General features: G+C 52.7%; 1 protein-coding gene across 8 annotated transcripts in view; it reads right to left on the bottom strand.

Moving 5' to 3' along the window:
* Window positions 1-17,072, bottom strand: part of LOC137357522 (neuroligin-1-like) — a 465,591-nt gene extending 448,519 nt beyond the window's left edge. For all 8 annotated transcript variants that reach the window (XM_068023898.1, XM_068023892.1, XM_068023891.1 and 5 more), the window contains exon 1: window positions 16,413-17,072. In XM_068023898.1, the coding sequence (XP_067879999.1) occupies window positions 16,413-16,878 (466 nt within the window). In that variant the 5' untranslated portion in view covers window positions 16,879-17,072. The remainder of the gene's footprint in view (window positions 1-16,412) is intronic.
* Window positions 17,073-19,638: the final 2,566 nt, after the last annotated feature.

The following is a 19,638-nucleotide window of genomic DNA, read 5'->3' as shown; positions in this document are numbered from 1 at the left end:
GTTATGCTTCAGTTATACAGGGCATTGATGAGACCACATCTCCAATACTGTGTGCAGTTTTGGTCTCCTTATTTAAGAAAGGATCTAAATGCATTGCAGGGGGTTCAGAGGAGGTTTACTAGATTGATACCTGGAATGAGCGGGTTGTCTGAGGAAAGTTTGGACAGACTGGGCTTGTTTTCACTGGAGTTTAGAAGAGTGAGGGGAAACTCGATTGAAGTTTATAAGATCCTGAACGGTCTTGACAAGGTGGATGTGGAAAGGATGTTTCCTCTTGTGTGTGAGTCCAGAACTAGGGGGTACAGTTTAAAAATAAGGGGTCGCCCACTTAGGACAGAGACGAAGAGAATTTTCTTCTCTCAGAGGATTGTGCTGCTCAGAGAATTCTCTGCCTCAGAAGGTGGAGGAGGCAGGATCATTGAATAGTTTTAAGGTGGAGGTAGATAGGTTCTTATTAGGTAAGGAAATCAAAGGTCATCGGGGGGGGGGGGTGTGGGGAGATGGGAGTGCGGAATTCGAGACAGAAAGAGATCAGCCATTAATTTATTGAATGGCGGAGGAGGCTCGACGGGCCGAATGGCCTACTCCTAATTCGTATGGTCGTATGATAAAGTCTTTCCACAAAAGGTGCTTATAAATATTATCAGTCTAAGTTCTTGACAGACTGTTAGGACCAGGTGCGAAAGGTGTCTAGGGGTCTCTTACTGTCTTCACCTGGTCTTATTGTAACAAGGTTTAAATTTTAGCGCACTGTGTTTTGAGCTCCCCCTTTGTGAATCCCTTCCCCTCCCTCCCAGAACCGTGACTGGGTTCCCCTTGTCCTCACTTTCCACCCCATCAGCCCCCACATCCAAAGGATCATCCTCCGTCATTTCCGCCACCTCCAGCGTGATGCCACTACCAGTCGCATCTTCCCCTCCCCTCCCCTGTCAGCATTCCGATGGGATCGTTCCCTCCTCGACACCCTGGGTCCACTCCTCCATTACCCCCAACACCTTGTCCCCTTCCCACGGCACCTTCCCCTGAAATCGCAGGAGGTGTAATACCTGCCCATTTACCTCCTCTCTCCTCACTCACCAAGGCCCCAAACACTCCTTTCAGGTGAAGCAGCGATTTACTTGTACGTCTTTCAATTTAGTATACTGTATTCGCTGCTCACAATGTGGTCTCCTCTACATTGGGGAGACTAAACGCAGACTGGGTGACCGCTTTGCAGAACACCTCCACTCAGTCCGCAAGCATGGCCCCGAGCTTCCGGCTGCTGGCCATTTCAACACACCCCCCCCTGCTCTCATGCCCACATCTCTGTCCTGGGATTGCTGCAGTGTTCCAGTGAACATCAACACAAGCTCGAGGAACAGCATCTCATTTACTGATTAGGCACACTACAGCCTGCCGGACTGAACATTAAGTTCAGTCATTTCAGAGCATGATGGGGCCCCCATTTTTATTTTTAGTTTTGTTTTCTTTTTTATTATTTATTATCTTCTATTTGTTTATTTTATTTTAGTTAAAAAAAAAGAATGATGAAACAAACTATGTGCCTACCCACTGTTTTTTTTTCCATGTTTGTGCTTTGGGCCGGGGCTGTTCATTATTCCGTCATTTAACACCCTCTCTGCACTAATGCTTTGCCTTTCAGCACACCATTAACATACCCTTTGCCTTTGCTCTTTGACCTTCTGGTCAGTTATTCTCTGTGACCCTGTCTTACCAATGCCTTGTGTTATCTCTTTCCCCACCCTCGCTTTATTTGCTTAAAACTTATTACATTTCTAACCTTTGCCAGTTCTGATGAAAGGTCACTGACCTGAAACGTTAACTCTGCTTCTCTCTCCACAGATGCTGCCAGACCTGTTGAGTATTTCCAGCACTTTCTTGTTTTTATTTCAGATTTCCAGCATCTGCAGTACTCTGCTTTTATGATATAAATGTAGATCTTTTTTTGTCTTTATATGTCCAATATCGCTAAGCAATCTGGTTCTCAGCCTTTCCAATATTTCAAGCCTCTCGTTCTCTGAGACTCTCCCGTTGTTGTTAGCTAGGACTGTATGAGGGCGGCAGGACATCTCTCATTCCTGCAATTCGAGGCAGGGCTTTAGACAGCTGTAGCATTTGCCCCAGGCTGGTTTACCAGGGGGCAGGCTGTAATATAAACCCAACCCTCCCTCCCTAGCCCCCGCCCTGGCTTTATTAAATGCTGGTTCTGAGAGGATAGTTTGTCACCGGCTGCTTCAGCCAGTCTCCTCGCTAGTAGCTGTCCTCCTCCCTCAATCAGCTCTCCCTCCAAAACCTCCCACACCCACCCTGGCCCTCACAAACCCCAACCCTGCCACACTACCCCACCTCCTAAACCCCTCCACAACCCCCACAGTTCCCCAAATCACTCTCACCCCCACCCCCACCCCACACACACTCCCCCAAACCTCATTACACTCCCCGACACATGCACAACCTGTCCCCACATCATCAATAGACCCACACTGACTGCATGAACACGTCATTTGGGTCCTTGCAGATACACAGAGCACAGCGCTGATAATTATATCAATACTAGGTCCTGACAGATACATCAATACCAGGTCCTTACAGATACACAGAGCACAGCGCTGATAACTATATCAATGCTAGGTCCTTACAGATACATAGAGCACAGCGCTGATAATTATATCAATACTAGGTCCTTACAGATACACAAAGCACAGCGCTGATAATTATATCAATACCAGGTCCTTACAGATACAAAGAGCACAGCGCTGATAATTATATCAATACTAGGTCCAAACAGATACATCAATACCAGGTCCTTACAGATACACAGAGCACAGCGCTGATAATTATATCAATACCAGGTCCTTACAGGTACAAAGAGCACAGCGCTGATAATTATATCAATACTAGGTCCTTACAGATACATAGAGCACAGCGCTGATAATTATATCAATACTAGGTCCTTACAGATACATAGAGCACAGCGCTGATAACAATATCAATGCTAGGTCCTTACAGATACATAGAGCACAGCGCTGATAATTATATCAATACTAGGTCCTTACAGATACACAGAGCACAGCGCTGATAATTATATCAATACTAGGTCCTGACAGATACATCAATACCAGGTCCTTACAGATACACAGAGCACAGCGCTGATTATTATATCAATACTAGGTCCTGACAGATACATCAATACTAGGTCCTTACAGATACAGCAATACCAGGTCCTTACAGATACACAGAGCACAGCGCTGATAGATACATCAATAACAGGTCCTTACAGATACACAGAGCACAGCACTGTTAGACACATCAATAACAGGTCCTTACAGATACACAGAGCACAGCGCTGATTATTATATCAATACTAGGTCCTGACAGATACATCAATACCAGGTCCTTACAGATACACAGAGCAGAGCGCTGATAGACACATCCATAACAGGTCCTTACAGATACACAGAGCACAGCACTGATAATTACATCAATACCAGGTCCTTACAGATACACAGAGCACAGCGCTGACAGACACATCAATACCAGGTCCATACAGATACATAGAACACAACGCTGATAGACACATCAATGCAAGGTCCTTACAGATACATAGAGCACAGCTCTAATTCTTGGAAAATTATTGACTAAATAGGGCAGAGGAACAGAGAGATCTGGGGGTACAGTTTCACGAATCAATATAAGCAGCGACACATGATAGTAAAGTCTTTGGGGGAAGCAACCTAAACACTGGGGTTCTTTGTTAAAGGGACAGAATTACATAACTGAGAAGTTATGTTAAACCTGTATTGAACCTTGGTTAGAGTACACTCGGAGCACTGTGAACAGTTCTGCTCTTCATGTTACAAAAAGGATTACAGAGGGACTGGAGAAGAAGCAAAACTGATTTATAAGGGTCTTACCAGAGGTTAGAGGTTATACCTTTCATGGAAGATTCAACAGGCTGTGCTCAGCGGTGAGGTAGGACCCGATCAGGGTCTTCAAGATTATGAAGGGGTTTCGATCGGGTAGACGTAGAGAAGATGTTTCCACTTGTGGGGGGAGACCAGAACTAGGGGGTCATCAATATAAGACAGTCACTAATAAATCCAATGGGGAATTCAGGAGAAACTTCTTTCCCCAGAGAGTGGTGAGAATTAGATTAGATTAGAGATACAGCACTGAAACAGGCCCTTCGGCCCACCGAGTCTGTGCCGACCATCAACCACCCATTTATACTAATCCTACACTAATCCCATATTCCTACCAAACATCCCCACCTGTCCCTATATTTCTCTACCACCTACCTATACTAGTGACAATTTATAATGGCCAATTTACCTATCAACCTGCAAGTCTTTTGGCTTGTGGGAGGAAACCGGAGCACCCGGAGAAAACCCACGCAGACACAGGGAGAACTTGCAAACTCCACACAGGCAGTACCCGGAACTGTGATGTGGTTGAGTTGAATAGTGTCGATACGTTTAAGAGGAAGCTGGATAAACACATGAGGGAGAAAGGAATAGAAGGATATGGTGATAGGGTGAGAGGAAGTAGAGCGGTGGAAGGAGGCTCGTGTGGAGCAGAAACACCAGCACGGAGCAGATGGGCCGAATGGCCTGTTTCTGTGCTGTAAATATTGTGTTAATACTTGGATAAGAGCAAGGTGTTGTTAGGAACAACAGCACAAGCTCCTTGCAGCTGCATCAACATCTGATCTCATTAATACATTATTCTACGGTTTCGAACAGATTAAAAACGCAAGATCGTATCAGTCAGGCCTCCCAGTGTCCCTGTTGATAACTTGTAATATGCATCTTACTCAGAAAACAATGACGATCATTACGGATTTATTGACACAAAGCAAGATCCTCGAAAATATATCAAGCTACAGTCCATACTAATAAATCAAGACACAGTCACTGCAGAACAATACAGAGTAAATCTCCCTCGACACTGCCCCCATCAAATACCCCTAGGGCAGATACAGCACGGGGTTAGATACAGAGTAAAGCTCCCTCCACACCGTCCCCATCAAACACTCCCAGGACAGGTACAGCACGGGGTTAGATACAGAGTAAAGCTCCCTCTACACTGTCCCCATCAAACACTCCCAGGACAGGTACAGCACGGGGTTAGATACAGAGTAAAGCTCCCTCTACACTGTCCCCATCAAACACTCCCAGGACAGGTACAGCACGGGGTTAGATACAGAGTAAAGCTCCCTCTACACTATCCCCAAACACTCCTAGGACAAGTATAGCGAAGAAAGAAAAAAAATCTGGGTTAGATACAGAGTAAAGCTCCCTCTGCACCGTCCCCATCAAACACTCCCAGGACAGGTACAGCACGGGGTTAGATACAGAGTAAAGCTCCCTCTGCACTGTCACCCATCAAAAAAAAACGGGGTCAGATACGGAGTAAAGCTCCCTCTACACTGTCCCCATCAAACACTCCCAGGACAGGTATAGCATTGGGGTTGGCTGCTGGCTAATTGGAGTGTTGACTGCTGATTGCAGCAACGAGTCTCAGCTGAGAGTGCTGGTGGCAGTTGGAGGTTGCAGAGGCGGAGAGAGGAGCTACACTGAGCAAGGGAGAGCCGTTCCAACCAAGCGGGAGGAAAGCTTCAACAACAATCGCCATTAAAGAGAAGAGACATTTTTTGTTGGAAACAAGGCTTTGTCTGGAGGTGGGTGCTGAACACCAGTAATTTGCTTTGCTTTGGACTGTTGGGGGAGGAACAAGTGGCTGGAACAACAAGGGGTGGGGCTGCCAATTCAGCAGGAACCTGTGCTGCTGCAAAAGCACACAGGAAAGCTCCCTCCCCACCCCAATTGCCAAGCCTGGGTCAGCTGAAGCTGCCCAGCTAAACAGATGGAAGGGGATAGATAGTGCCTGGGCAGCTTCAGCTGACCCAGGTGAAGACGACTCCCCCAACCAGAAGACCGGAAGACCAACTTCAAAGACTGTTTTAAGTGTACTGTGAGCACCACCTCCAGAAAGCAAGTCATCCCTTACAGCCTGTCTTTACCTCTCCTCTCTTACCTCAGCCTCTCCACTAACCTGTTGTTTGTTTGTTTGTTTTTTTTTTTAATACATATTCAATATTTTCAGTGAATCGCTGATATTTGGTGTACAAGCCCACAATTTGGGGTGGGTTTAGCTCTTAGACCCATGGCAAGCCCATCATCACCGGTGGCGGGGCCCTCTACTACCTACGCAGCTGCAGCTTCTGTGGTTGCCCACGTGGCCCCGTCACCCTTTAAATTGATAACATCCAGCCATGGGGTGAAGAGCTATCCCCACCCCAACATGTCTATTGAGGCCTGCGTCAAGGCAATGGCCGAGGTTGTCGGCCCCTCGGCCATTGTTGCGGCCTCAAAGATGTATGAGAAGGCTGTGTTCTTTTTGAAGACCGAGTGGGCGGTGTCCCTGGCCCTGAGTAAAGGGCTCACTGTGGAGGGGTCCTTCCTGCCAGTGGACCCTCTGGGGGCCACTGCGCAGCGGATAATGTTATCCAACGTCCCGCCCTTCATTCCCAGTGAGCTCCTCCTCCCCCACCTGCACCATCTGGGGGAGGTGAGGTCAGGGATCACCCCAGTCCGGCTTGGTCTTCGGGAACACAGCCTCCAACATGTCTACTCCTTCCGCCGCCATGCAGCTGGTGCAGGAGGAGGTCTCGGAGGGCCAACTTAATGTGGAGTTCCAGGGGACGGCCTATCGCGTCTTCTGGTCCTCGGACGGGGCGCGGTGCCACGTCTGCAAGGGGGTGGGGCACGTTCGCAAGAACTGCCCCAACCTCCCGGCCACCAACTCCGCCTCGGCGGCCCAGGGTGAGGCTACTGCACCTCCTCCCACTCCCCCCACACATCGAACAGACACCGCTCAGTCGGTTCCGGAGGCTGTGGTTTTCACAGCCTCTGGCGGGGAGGGGAGCGTCCGTCCAGGTGGTTGGAAGGCGTGGAGCAAAAATAAACAGCGAGAGGCGCGTCCCCTGGACACCGTGACACAACCCGAGCCTGAGCTCAGCCCAATGTCCGTTCCCACGGAATCCACCTGTACCAAGGCTGGGCTCAGGCCCAGGGTAGCTAAAAAAAAGAAGGGTGTGGAGGCGGAGGCCTCTGATGACATGGAGGTCTCTGAGCCTCTGCGCCCTAGTGGGAAAAAGAGGAGAAGGCACCCCTCCACAGAGGTAACAAGGGGCCCTGAGGCGCAGGGCCCATCTGTTGGAGGGGAGCTGTCTCCTGTTTCGGGTCCCCAGGTTCCCCATACCACCACCATCAAGGCTGCAAAGCCTGAGCAGGAGCTACCTACCCCTGAGGATGGAGGGGAGGGGGAGACACCTGTACATGTGGCCCCTCCGGGGGAACCCAGTGGAGCCCTGCTTGTGGTGGGGGAGCCTAGGGACGCCTCCCATTCTGCCACTGGGTCGGGCGCTCTGAGTGGAGAGGAGGGAGAGTCCCCAAAGGGTCGGCCCTCCCAGCCAGAATCCACTCACAACCAGGAGACATCCGACCCAGTTACAACCGAAAATACTGCCCCATCCGCTGGGTCTGTGGGTGCTGGCGGAGCGGGAGATGGCCTCCTCTCTCTGCCTCCGGTCTCGGCTCTGACTAGATTTCCGGAGTCAGGAACTTCCGTCTCCCCTGGACTGCTCATTGGCCTGGGGACGGAGGTGGAGGGGGGTCCTGAACTGCTGGCGCCCACAGGCTCCAGTTTCACAGTAGAACCCAGAGAGGACTCCTCCGCCATCGATCGTGACGGAGGCAGGACAAGCTGGTGCGGCCGGGACGTCCGCCCCACCGTGTGTGGTGGGCGTGTCAGCCGCTGGCGGCGACAACCCGGAGGAGGACGGGGATTTGGTGTGGGGCACGGAGGATGACCTTGATTCCATCGCCAGTGAGGTGGTGGAGTCCCTCGTGCCTCCCACTGATTCTCCTTTCATCCCCACAGCGGAACTCCGGGATTTCCTCGCGGCTTTCTGGGGTTGCCGCGATAAAGTTCAGCTGGCCCTCGGCCATTGGTCGAGTCTGGCGCTGATCATCCAGTCCGTCCATGCCGCCCTGAAGATAACGGGCAAGCGCGCGGACGTGAAACTGGTTGAGAGGCGCCGATTTAATGCGTTCCTCAATGGGTTGCTGGTGGAGTGGAGGGCCAGGTGCACTTCCACTCCCTCCTCACAGTGAGGTGTTGGTGATGGGTTTTAAGTACCTTTGACATGAAGATAACCATAGCCAGCCTCAACATCAACGGCAGCAGGGGGTCTCACCACAGATTTTACAATCTCTCAGTCCTCAGGGAAGGGAGATATGCGGTGAGCTTTCTGCAGGAAACCAACACCATTCCGGGAGACGAAGCCACCTGGCTCCTTGAGTGGCAGGGTGGGGTCTACATGAGTCACCTCACCCCTATTTCTAGTGGGGTGGCTATCTTGTTGGCCCCGACTTTTCAGCCAGAGATCTTGGGGGTCAAGGAGCTAGTGCCGGGCCGCTTGCTCCACCTCGCCGTTCGCCTGGGTAGCGTGCCGCTCCACTTTGTGAACGTGTACGCACCCAGGCCTGACGCGTTGCAAGCGCGCTTCTTTGAAGAAGTGTCCACTCTCTTGAGCTCCATCGATAGCGGCGAGTACATCATCTTCTGGGGGGGAATTTAACTGTACCCTCGAGGTGGAGGATCGCTCTGGTCCCCAGCGAGGCCAAGCGTCGGTGGAGAGGTTGAGGGAACTGATTAGCTCCGTCAACTTGGTGGACGTCTGGCGGAATCTCCATCCCGACTCCAGCGCCTTCACGTGGAGGTCTGGAGGAGGGTCGCGAATCGACCGCCTCTTCTTTTCGCAGGCGTACGTCTCCCGCGTCTCGGCGGCCGCCATGCGGCTGGTGCCGTGCTCCGACCACCACCTGGTGTGGGATGGGGGGGGGGCGAGTGACCAGAATTGGAGGAGTGCAGAGATCTCGGAGGGTTGTGGGGCTGGAGGAGGGTTACAGAGGTAGGGAAGGGGGGCGGTGAGGCCTTGGAGGGGATTGGAAAACAAGGATGAGAATTTTTAAATCGAGGTACTCTTGAAAGTGGAGCCAGTAGCGAGCACAGAGGTTGTTGGGGTGGGGGAACTGAAATTAGTCCGCGAATATTGCATTATGTGCCTCAGTGTCAGATTTTCTTTGCTAACGCATCTGTAAAGCAACTTGGGATAAATTACTCAGTTAAAGGTGCCATATAAATGCAAGTTGCTCTCGTTGCTGAGCGTTTCCTAAGACTTTGGTCACCTCTCCCCACATGTCCTGTTCATTGTCCCCAGGAGCAGTTCATCTTACACCCTCCCGAATGTGCCCTGGAGCTACGTATAATTACGATAATGAGATAGAAAACTGGAGGTAATTAGCCATTCATGTCTTTTTGGAAAACCTCAGCTTGGCTTTCCAAAGTTGGACAGGCCATTATTACAATCAAAACCCAGTGCCAATAGAGTACGAACCAGCTGTCACCAAGTTACTAGGTGTTATATCCAGACCATGTACAATGAAGCCTCCAGGAATACAGAGTCACCTCATAAACATCCTGGACCCCTTCCATTCCACGGGTGCCACACTTTAAAAAAAAAAAATCGGACAGTTTCTGTGTTTCAGAACTGCGGGGAATATGTTAGCAACAATGTGCTTCTATAAAACATCCCAAAGCACTTCACCAGAACATTATCAAACCAAATTTGACCCCCAAGCCACAGAAAGGAGATATTAGGGGCAGGTGAGCCAAGGCTTGGTCAAAGGGGTCGGTTTTAAGGAGCGTCTTAAAGGAGGAGAGGGAGAGGCGGAGAGGGTTTCGGGAGGGAATTCCAGAGCTCGGGACCCCAGGCAGCTGAAGGCACGGCCGCCAATGGTGGAGCGATGGGAATCGGGGGGGATGGTCAAGAAGACGGAATTGGAGGAGCAGCAGAGAACAATGGGCAAGAAACGGCATCCAAGCATCAAGCATTCGATTCCTCCTTCAGTTGGTGGACAAGGATTTCATGGGAGAGTAAAGTGATCGAACCCACGTTCCCAATGGGAAGTCACATCCAGTGGGGACAACACTCCGCACTGTGGCACCAATCCTTCCCACTCCATCATTGCCCCTCCCTGGAGAACAAGATCAGACCATCAGACATGACCTCCAGAAACTACTTCCAGGTCCGTTTCTGCAAGTTCAAAGCCAATTCCTGTTCCGCATCCTTCCGATCCGATTTCCGTGACAGATGTTTCCTGTTCATTCATGTAACTGATGATTGGCACCCATGTTCCCTCACTGTTGGCACTTTGGGAAGTTTCCCTGCATCGAAGGGGACCATTAAATGACCCCTTGCCCTCAGTCACGTCAACATCGAGGAAGAGGAGGCCGATCTGTTCCTCGGAAAGGTCAAAAAAGAACAGCCCCGTGGCTCGGAGAGGTAATTGTACCAACCAATGTCAGTGTCTGTGGAGAGAGGGTCTAACCCGTATCCCGGTGAGAGTCAGTGTCTGTGGAGAGAGGGTCTAACCCGTATCCCAGTGAGAGTCAGTGTCTGTGGAGAGAGGGTCTAACCCGTATCCCCAGTGAGAGTCAGTGCCTGTGAGGAGAGGGTCTAACCCGTATCCCCAGTGAGAGTCAGTGCCTGTGGAGAGAGGGTCTAACCCGTATCCCAGTGAGAGTCAGTGCCTGTGGGGAGAGGGTCTAACCCGTATCCCAGTGAGTGTCAGTGCCTGTGGAGAGAGGGTCTAACCCGTATCCCCAGTGAGAGTCAGTGCCTGTGGAGAGAGGGTCTAACCCGTACCCCAGTGAGAGTCAGTGTCTGTGGAGAGAGGGTCTAACCCGTATCCCAGTGAGAGTCAGTGTCTGTGGAGAGAGGGTCTAACCCGTATACCAGTGAGAGTCAGTGTCTGTGGGGAGAGGGTCTAACCCGTATCCCAGTGAGAGTCAATGTCTGTGGAGAGGGTCTAACCCGTATCCCCAGTGAGAGTCAGTGCCTGTGGAGAGGGTCTAACCCGTATCCCCAGTGAGAGTCAGTGCCTGTGGAGAGAGGGTCTAACCCGTATCCCAGTGAGAGTCAGTGTCTGTGGAGAGAGGGTCTAACCCGTATCCCCAGTGAGAGTCAGTGTCTGTGGGGAGAGGGTCTAACCCGTATCCCAGTGAGAGTCAGTGCTTGTGGGGAGAGGGTCTAACCCGTATCCCAGTGAGAGTCAGTGCCTGTGAGGAGAGGGTCTAACCCGTATCCCCAGTGAGAGTCAGTGTCTGTGGAGAGAGGGTCTAACCCGTATCCAGTGAGAGTCAGTGTCTGTGGAGAGAGGGTCTGACCCGTATCCCAGTGAGAGTCAGTGCCTGTGGGGAGAGGGTCTAACCCGTATCCCAGTGAGTGTCAGTGCCTGTGGAGAGCGGGTCTGACCCGTATCCCCAGTGAGAGTCAGTGCCTGTGGAGAGAGGGTCTAACCCGTATCCCAGTGAGAGTCAATGTCTGTGGGGAGAGGGTCTAACCCGTATCCCCAGTGAGAGTCAGTGCCTGTGGAGAAAGGGTCTAACCCGTATCCCAGTGAGAGTCAATGTCTGTGGAGAGAGGGTCGAACCCGTATCCCCAGTGAGAGTCAGTGCCTGTGGAGAGAGGGTCTAACCCGTATCCCAGTGAGAGTCAGTGTCTGTGGAGAGAGGGTCTAACCCGTATCCCCACTGAGAGTCAGTGCCTGTGGAGAAAGGGTCTAACCCGTATCCCAGTGAGAGTCAATGTCTGTGGAGAGAGGGTCTAACCCGTATTCCCAGTGAGAGTCAGTGCCTGTGGGGCGAGGGTCTAACCCGTATCCCAGTGAGAGTCAGTGTCTATGGAGAGAGGGTCTGACCCGTATCCCAGTGAGAGTCAATGCCTGTGGGGAGAGGGTCTAACCCGTATCCCAGTGAGAGTCAGTGTCTGTGGGGAGAGGGTCTAACCCGTATCCCAGTGAGAGTCAGTGTCTGTGGGGAGAGGGTCTAACCCGTATCCCAGTGAGAGTCGGTGCCTGTGAGGAGAGGGTCTAACCCATATCCCAGTGAGAGTCAGTGTCTGTGGAGAGAGGGTCTAACCCGTATCCCAGTGAGAGTCAGTGCCTGTGGAGAGAGGGTCTAACCCGTATCCCAGTGAGAGTCAGTGCCTGTGAGGAGAGGGTCTAACCCGTACCCCAGTGAGAGTCAGTGTCTGTGAGGAGAGGGTCTAACCCGTACCCCAGTGAGAGTCAGTGTCTGTGGGGAGAGGGTCTAACCCGTATCCCAGTGAGAGTCAGTGTCTGTGGGGAGAGGGTCTAACCCATATCCCAGTGAGAGTCAGTGCCTGTGGAGAGAGGGTCTAACCCGTACCCCAGTGAGAGTCAGTGTCTGTGGGGAGAGGGTCTAACCCGTATCCCAGTGAGAGTCAGTGTCTGTGGGGAGAGGGTCTAACCCATATCCCAGTGAGAGTCAGTGCCTGTGGAGAGAGGGTCTAACCCGTACCCCAGTGAGAGTCAGTGTCTGTGGGGAGAGGGTCTAACCCGTATCCCAGTGAGAGTCAGTGTCTGTGGGGAGAGGGTCTAACCCGTATCCCAGTGAGAGTCAGTGCCTGTGGAGAGAGGGTCTAACCCGTATCCCAGTGAGAGTCAGTGCCTGTGAGGAGAGGGTCTAACCCGTACCCCAGTGAGAGTCAGTGTCTGTGAGGAGAGGGTCTAACCCGTACCCCAGTGAGAGTCAGTGTCTGTGGGGAGAGGGTCTAACCCGTATCCCAGTGAGAGTCAGTGTCTGTGGGGAGAGGGTCTAACCCATATCCCAGTGAGAGTCAGTGCCTGTGGAGAGAGGGTCTAACCCGTACCCCAGTGAGAGTCAGTGTCTGTGGGGAGAGGGTCTAACCCGTATCCCAGTGAGAGTCAGTGTCTGTGGGGAGAGGGTCTAACCCATATCCCAGTGAGAGTCAGTGCCTGTGGAGAGAGGGTCTAACCCGTATCCCAGTGAGAGTCAGTGTCTGTGGGGAGAGGGTCTAACCCATATCCCAGTGAGAGTCAGTGCCTGTGGAGAGAGGGTCTAACCCGTATCCCAGTGAGAGTCAGTGCCTGTGGAGAGAGGGTCTAACCCGTATCCCAGTGAGAGTCAGTGCCTGTGGAGAGAGGGTCTAACCCGTATCCCAGTGAGAGTCAGTGTCTGTGGGGAGAGGGTCTAACCCGTATCCCAGTGAGAGTCAGTGTCTGTGGGGAGAGGGTCTAACCCGTACCCCAGTGAGAGTCAGTGTCTGTGGGGAGAGGGTCTAACCCGTATCCCAGTGAGAGTCAGTGTCTGTGGGGAGAGGGTCTAACCCATATCCCAGTGAGAGTCAGTGCCTGTGGAGAGAGGGTCTAACCCGTATCCCAGTGAGAGTCAGTGTCTGTGGGGAGAGGGTCTAACCCATATCCCAGTGAGAGTCAGTGCCTGTGGAGAGAGGGTCTAACCCGTATCCCAGTGAGAGTCAGTGCCTGTGGGGAGAGGGTCTAACCCGTATCCCAGTGAGAGTCAGTGCCTGTGGGGAGAGGGTCTAACCCGTATCCCAGTGAGTGTCAGTGCCTGTGGGGAGAGGGTCTAACCCGTATCCCCAGTGAGAGTCAGTGTCTGTGGAGAGAGGGTCTAACCCATATCCCAGTGAGAGTCAGTGTCTGTGGAGAGAGGGTCTAACCCGTATCCCAGTGAGAGTCAATGTCTGTGGAGAGAGGGTCTAACCCGTATCCCAGTGAGAGTCAGTGTCTGTGGGGAGAGGGTCTAACCGGTTTCCCAGTGAGAGTCAGTGTCTGTGGAGAGAGGGTCTAACCCGTATCCCAGTGAGAGTCAGTGTCTGTGGGGAGAGGGTCTAACCCGTATCCCAGTGAGAGTCAGTGTCTGTGGGGCGAGGGTCTAACCCGTATCCCAGTGAGAGTCAGTGTCTGCGGGGAGAGGGTCTAACCCGTATCCCAGTGAGAGTCAGTGTCTATGGAGAGAGGGTCTGACCCGTATCCCAGTGAGAGTCAGTGTCTGTGGGGAGAGGGTCTAACCCGTATCCCAGTGAGAGTCAGTGTCTGTGGGGAGAGGGTCTAACCCGTATCCCAGTGAGAGTCAGTGTCTGTGGGGAGAGGGTCTAACCCGTATCCTAGTGAGAGTCAGTGTCTGTGGGGAGAGGGTCTAACCCGTATCCCAGTGAGAGTCAGTGTCTGTGGAGAGAGGGTCTAACCCATATCCCAGTGAGAGTCAGTGCCTGCGGGGAGAGGGTCTAACCCGTATCCCAGTGAGAGTCAGTGTCTGTGGGGAGAGGGTCTAACCCGTATCCCAGTGAGAGTCAATGTCTGTGGGGAGAGGGTCTAACCCATATCCCAGTGAGAGTCAGTGTCTGTGGAGAGAGGGTCTAACCCGTATCCCAGTGAGAGTCAGTGCCTGCGGGGAGAGGGTCTAACCCGTATCCCAGTGAGAGTCAGTGCCTGTGGGGAGAGGGTCTAACCCGTATCCCAGTGAGAGTCAGTGTCTGTGGGGAGAGGGTCTAACCCGTATCCCAGTGAGAGTCAGTGCCTGTGGAGAGAGGGTCTAACCCGTATCCCCAGTGAGAGTCAGTGCCTGCGGGGAGAGGGTCTAACCCGTATCCCAGTGAGAGTCAGTGTCTGTGAGGAGAGGGTCTAAACCGTATCCCAGTGAGAGTCAGTGTCTGTGGGGAGAGGGTCTAACCCATATCCCAGTGAGAGTCAGTGCCTGTGGAGAGAGGGTCTAACCCGTATCCCAGTGAGAGTCAGTGTCTGTGGGGAGAGGGTCTAACCCGTATCCCAGTGAGAGTCAGTGTCTGTGGGGAGAGGGTCTAACCCATATCCCAGTGAGAGTCAGTGCCTGTGGAGAGAGGGTCTAACCCGTATCCCAGTGAGAGTCAGTGTCTGTGAGGAGAGGGTCTAACCCGTATCCCAGTGAGAGTCAGTGTCTGTGGGGAGAGGGTCTAACCCATATCCCAGTGAGAGTCAGTGCCTGTGGAGAGAGGGTCTAACCCGTATCCCAGTGAGAGTCAGTGTCTGTGGAGAGAGGGTCTCACCCGTATCCCAGTGAGAGTCAGTGTCTGTGGAGATATGGAGGGATTAAACAGGCTCAGAAACATGTGGACTTTCAGCATCTGGATAGAGATTATTCCAGCTGTGGACACATTATGTCACATCACAGATTAATCAGGACTATTTCCATGTTTTCGATCAACTGCATGACGTTTGCTGAGGAACTCTGCTGCAATGGGTTGATAGAGACACGACGGGAGAGAAATAATTATGTTTCATGACAAAACGTTTCATGATATGACAGTCTTGGCAAGGTCGGAGTTTCACATTTATTTTCATGTTTCAGGGTGACCCCTGCTTTGATCCGTGTATGAATTCCTGGCAAGGAGATTGGGTAGGGTCCTTCTGACAGGCACGTTGGTAACAGTTACTATGTCGCACAGGAAGTGCTGTGCATTAGGTCACAACGCGCACCCCCTCCCCCGCCCCCACTGCATTTGCAAATCATTCCCCATCCCTCCAAACCCTCTGACTCCGCTCCGCTCGATCCCCTCCTCTCCAGTCAGCCGACTTCCTCTCCCCTCGCCTCTCCTCCATGCTCCACTCGCACCCCCCCCCCCCCGCCCCACCCCCTCCTTTCCACTCCCCTCCCCCTGCACTCTGCTCCTCATCTCCTGCCAGGACACTGTGAAATGGAGCGGGTAAAACCGTGCCCCCCACCGCCCTGAACTGCCGCCAGCCTGACCAAAACGGAATGGGCTCGGGGGGAGGGGTCAGGTCTCTGCGCCCAGCCCACACCGGAGAGCTGCTCACCTCGGCCGCGCCCGTCCTCCAGGGAAAGGCAGAGCCGAGGCCCGGAAATCAGAGAAAGCCCGGGACGCGCTCGCAACCCTCGCAACTGTTGCCGAGCGACGCTGGCACAAGCGTGCCCGATTGACAGGGAACACCAAATTCCCGGCAGCCTCCGGGAAATAATGACTGAAATCTCCAGGGCCTGCCAGACCGTAGAGAAAGATCACCGGGGGGTGGGGGGGGGGGTGGGCAACAGAACGCTTGTTAATTAATTCGAAAAATATTGCAGATGTCGGGAAGGAGGCCATTTGCTCGGCAGTCGCGAATCATCCAATCGAGCGGCAAAGAGTCTGTTCAGTATCCAATGGGCTGTGAGGAGGCGGGGATAGTGAGGATGGTTGTGTCGGGCGGCCAATGGCAGTAACGGTTGAAGGTCATGTGATGGACCACCTCTAGAATTACAGCCAATGAGAGTTGGCCAACCTACTGACAGACAAAGCCAATGAAAAGTTATCAAACTCAAGGCCATTTGATGTGGGTTAAGCTCCTTGGGGTAAATGGTTGTCTCGTTGCTTTGGTTGAGAACACACACGCCAACCCCAATGACCTCTCCCCTCCACAACGCCAACCCACCCACCCAATCACGCACGTCCCCTCAAGGCTTACCGTTCTCAGTGGGGACATAGATGTTGAGGTAGAGGCAGTCTTCACTCTGGTCCTGGATGTAGGTTGCCACGTCATCCAGGTTGGAGAGGAACCAGACGGGCAGCATGACCTCAGGCAGCATGCCGTGGATGTTCTGCGGGCAGACGGGGGCGAATTGGGTGGCGTTGCGGACGTCGGTCCAGGAGGCGGGCGCCTCGGGTGGCTGGAAGCGCCGCTCGCCGATGGGGGGCGTGGCGAAGGGCACCCCCAGGTACTGGACCACCGGGCCGAGGATCTCGTTGTTGAGCTCTTTCCTCACCCCCCTCAGCTTGCCGTAGTTGGTGGTGACCACCGGGTACATCTCGTCCTGCTTCTGGCAGGACAGCAGGCCAAAGCAGACCATGGCCTCCAGTGCCCAGAGCAAGAGGCTGAGGTCGGAGGGCCGACTGCGCAGGAGGAAGTCGGGGCACGCCTGGGCGACGGGCATCTTCCTCCTTGAGCTCCCTCAGCGGCCCAGAGAAACCCAACAATTCCCGCTCCACTTAAAGCCTTCTCGGCCACTGAGTCTCAACAGCTAAGAGGAGGCTGTCTCACTTCTGTCCTCCCTTTGTACTCCATCCTGTGCCGTGGCCTTCCATGTGGAGTCAAGGCAAGTCTCCTCTCATCACACCCGGGATATCAGACCCTACAACGAGAAAAAGGACAGACATTCATTCACTCGAGCCTGAGCCAGAGACAAAACCAATAGCCCAGAGGAGAGAAAAAAAAAACCTTGGCTTGATCAGGTGGGAAATTTGACCGCATTTGCTCAGGGGTGTTTGTGTGACCCTTCCCTGCATCCCTCCCGGCCCAAGTTCCATTCAACCCAAACTGAAGGTAATAAGGGGATGTAGCAAGTTCAGGGGAAGGTTGGTTAACCCACTGAGAAGGATACGTAAACCCGCCTCGAGATCTCCAATTCCTGTAACCGCGCCTCGCACCCCCCCCCACCCCAATACAATGCAGTCCCCCTCCTCGGAATATCAGAATGAAGTAATGTTCCAATCATATCTTCGGTAATTCTGTGCCTATTAACCTTCAACGGTTTAATCACTGCTTGACCCACTGACACTGACCATTACTGGGGTACAATGCCATGCGTGCCCTCCGGTACCGCACCCATGTCGCCACGTCTCACCTGACGGGCTGTTCCTCCATGATGTGGCCTGACTGCCACTCACCACCACCCCCCCCCACCCCAAGCACTCCCCAACAGGAGAGCACAGATGGCCTAGATGCTGATAATTGGGGAGGTCCTTCCCGATCCCGGGTGGGGGAAGGGGTCCGGTTTTAGGCTCATCGCCCCTCCCAGAGCTGCTTGGCACTTTGACCCACAGTTCCACCTCACTCTCACTGATTGGACGGGCACTTCAGTTGGGGAGGGCTTCACGGGGTCACCGAGGGAGGCGGGGTATGGGGGTGGGGGGGGGGTGGGGGAGGGAGCCAATCGTGTGGGAGTTCTGCCAATGTCTCCCAAAATGTTTCGAATGGAAGATTAGATCATTCTCAATTCATGATCACAACGCAAATAAACGAGTGTAAAAGTCGAGAAGTCTTGCTACAGCTGTACAGGGCTTTGGTGAGACCGCACCGAGAGTACCGCGTACAGTTTTGGTCTCCTTACTCAAGGAGGAATGTACTTGGACTGGAGGAGGAATTTCTTCAGGGTTGTTAATCTTTGGAATTCTCTTGCCCAGAGAGCAGTGGAGGCCGGGTCATTGAATATATTCAAGGCTGAGTTAGACAGATGTTTGATCTGCAAGGGAGTCAAGGGTTAAGGGAGAGCAGGCAGGAAAGTGGAGTTAAGGCCACAATCAGATCAGCCATGATGGTGGAGTAGGCTCGAAGGGTCGAATGGCCAACTCCTGTTCCCTATATTCTTACATTCGTTAAATCCCAGGTAACCCAGACACATGACGGTTCAAACAACGGCACCCGGCTGCTCTACTGTGCCAATTCCTCACGGTGTTAGGAAGCGAGGGGGCTCTCCCTCTTACCACGCACCCCTCCCCCACCCCGCCCTCCTAGCTTCCAGCTACAAATGCAAGACGGGAAGCAGCAAAGCTTCATTAACAGTGTCGCTCCCTCCGGGAGATTGCAACAGACCCAGCGGTGAAGCAAGGCAATGAATGATACATGGAGCTGTGCAATTCCATTTGAAATAATGCTGATCAAAGCTTTACATTAGAGTGACAGGCCACAACACTGATCCACACTGGGACTTGAGATGAATACTTGACTCCAGGCAAGCTGCAGTCTGGCATCTGTGTGTGTGCACACAACACACAACAGAGACACAGACACAGGCAAAGAGACAGAGACACACACACACACAGACACAGTCACAGACACAGGCAAAGAGACAGAGACACACACACACAGACACAGACAGAGATAGAGACAGAGACACAGTCACAGACACAGGCAAAGAGACAGAGACACACACACACAGACAGAGACAGAGACACAGTCACAGACACAGGCAAAGAGACAGAGACACACACACAGACAGAGACAGAGACACAGGCAAAGAGACAGAGACACACACACACACACAGACACAGACAAAGAGACAGAGACACACACACACAGACACAGAGTCACAAAGAGACAGAGACACAGACAGAGACACACACACACAGTCACAGACACAGGCAAAGAGACACACACACACAGTCACAGACACAGGCAAAGAGACAGAGACACAGACAGAGACACACACACACAGACACAGACACAGGCAAAGAGACAGACAGACACACACACACACACAGTCACAAACACAGGCAAAGAGACAGAGACACAGACAGAGACACACACACACAGACACAGACAAAGAGACAGACAAAGAGACACAGACAAAGAGACAAAGACAAAGAGACAAAGACAAAGAGACAAAGACAAAGAGACAAAGACACAGACAGAGACACACACACAGACAAAGAGACACACACACAGACAGAGACACACACACAGACAGAGACACAGACAGAGACACAGACAGAGACACAGGCAAAGAGACAGAGAGAGAGACACACACACACACAGGCACAGACAGAGACACAGTCACAGACAAAGAGACAAAGACACAGACAGAGACACACACACAGACAGAGACACAGACAGAGGCAAAGAGACACAGACACACACACACAGACAGAGACACAGACAGAGACACAGACAGAGGCACAGACAGAGACACACACAG

The sequence above is a fragment of the Heterodontus francisci genome, chromosome 48, assembly GCF_036365525.1.
Source record: "Heterodontus francisci isolate sHetFra1 chromosome 48, sHetFra1.hap1, whole genome shotgun sequence".
Taxonomy (NCBI): Eukaryota; Metazoa; Chordata; class Chondrichthyes; order Heterodontiformes; family Heterodontidae; genus Heterodontus; species Heterodontus francisci.
The sequence above is the reverse complement of the archived record's forward strand: the minus strand, read 5'-3'. Positions and strand labels throughout refer to the sequence as shown.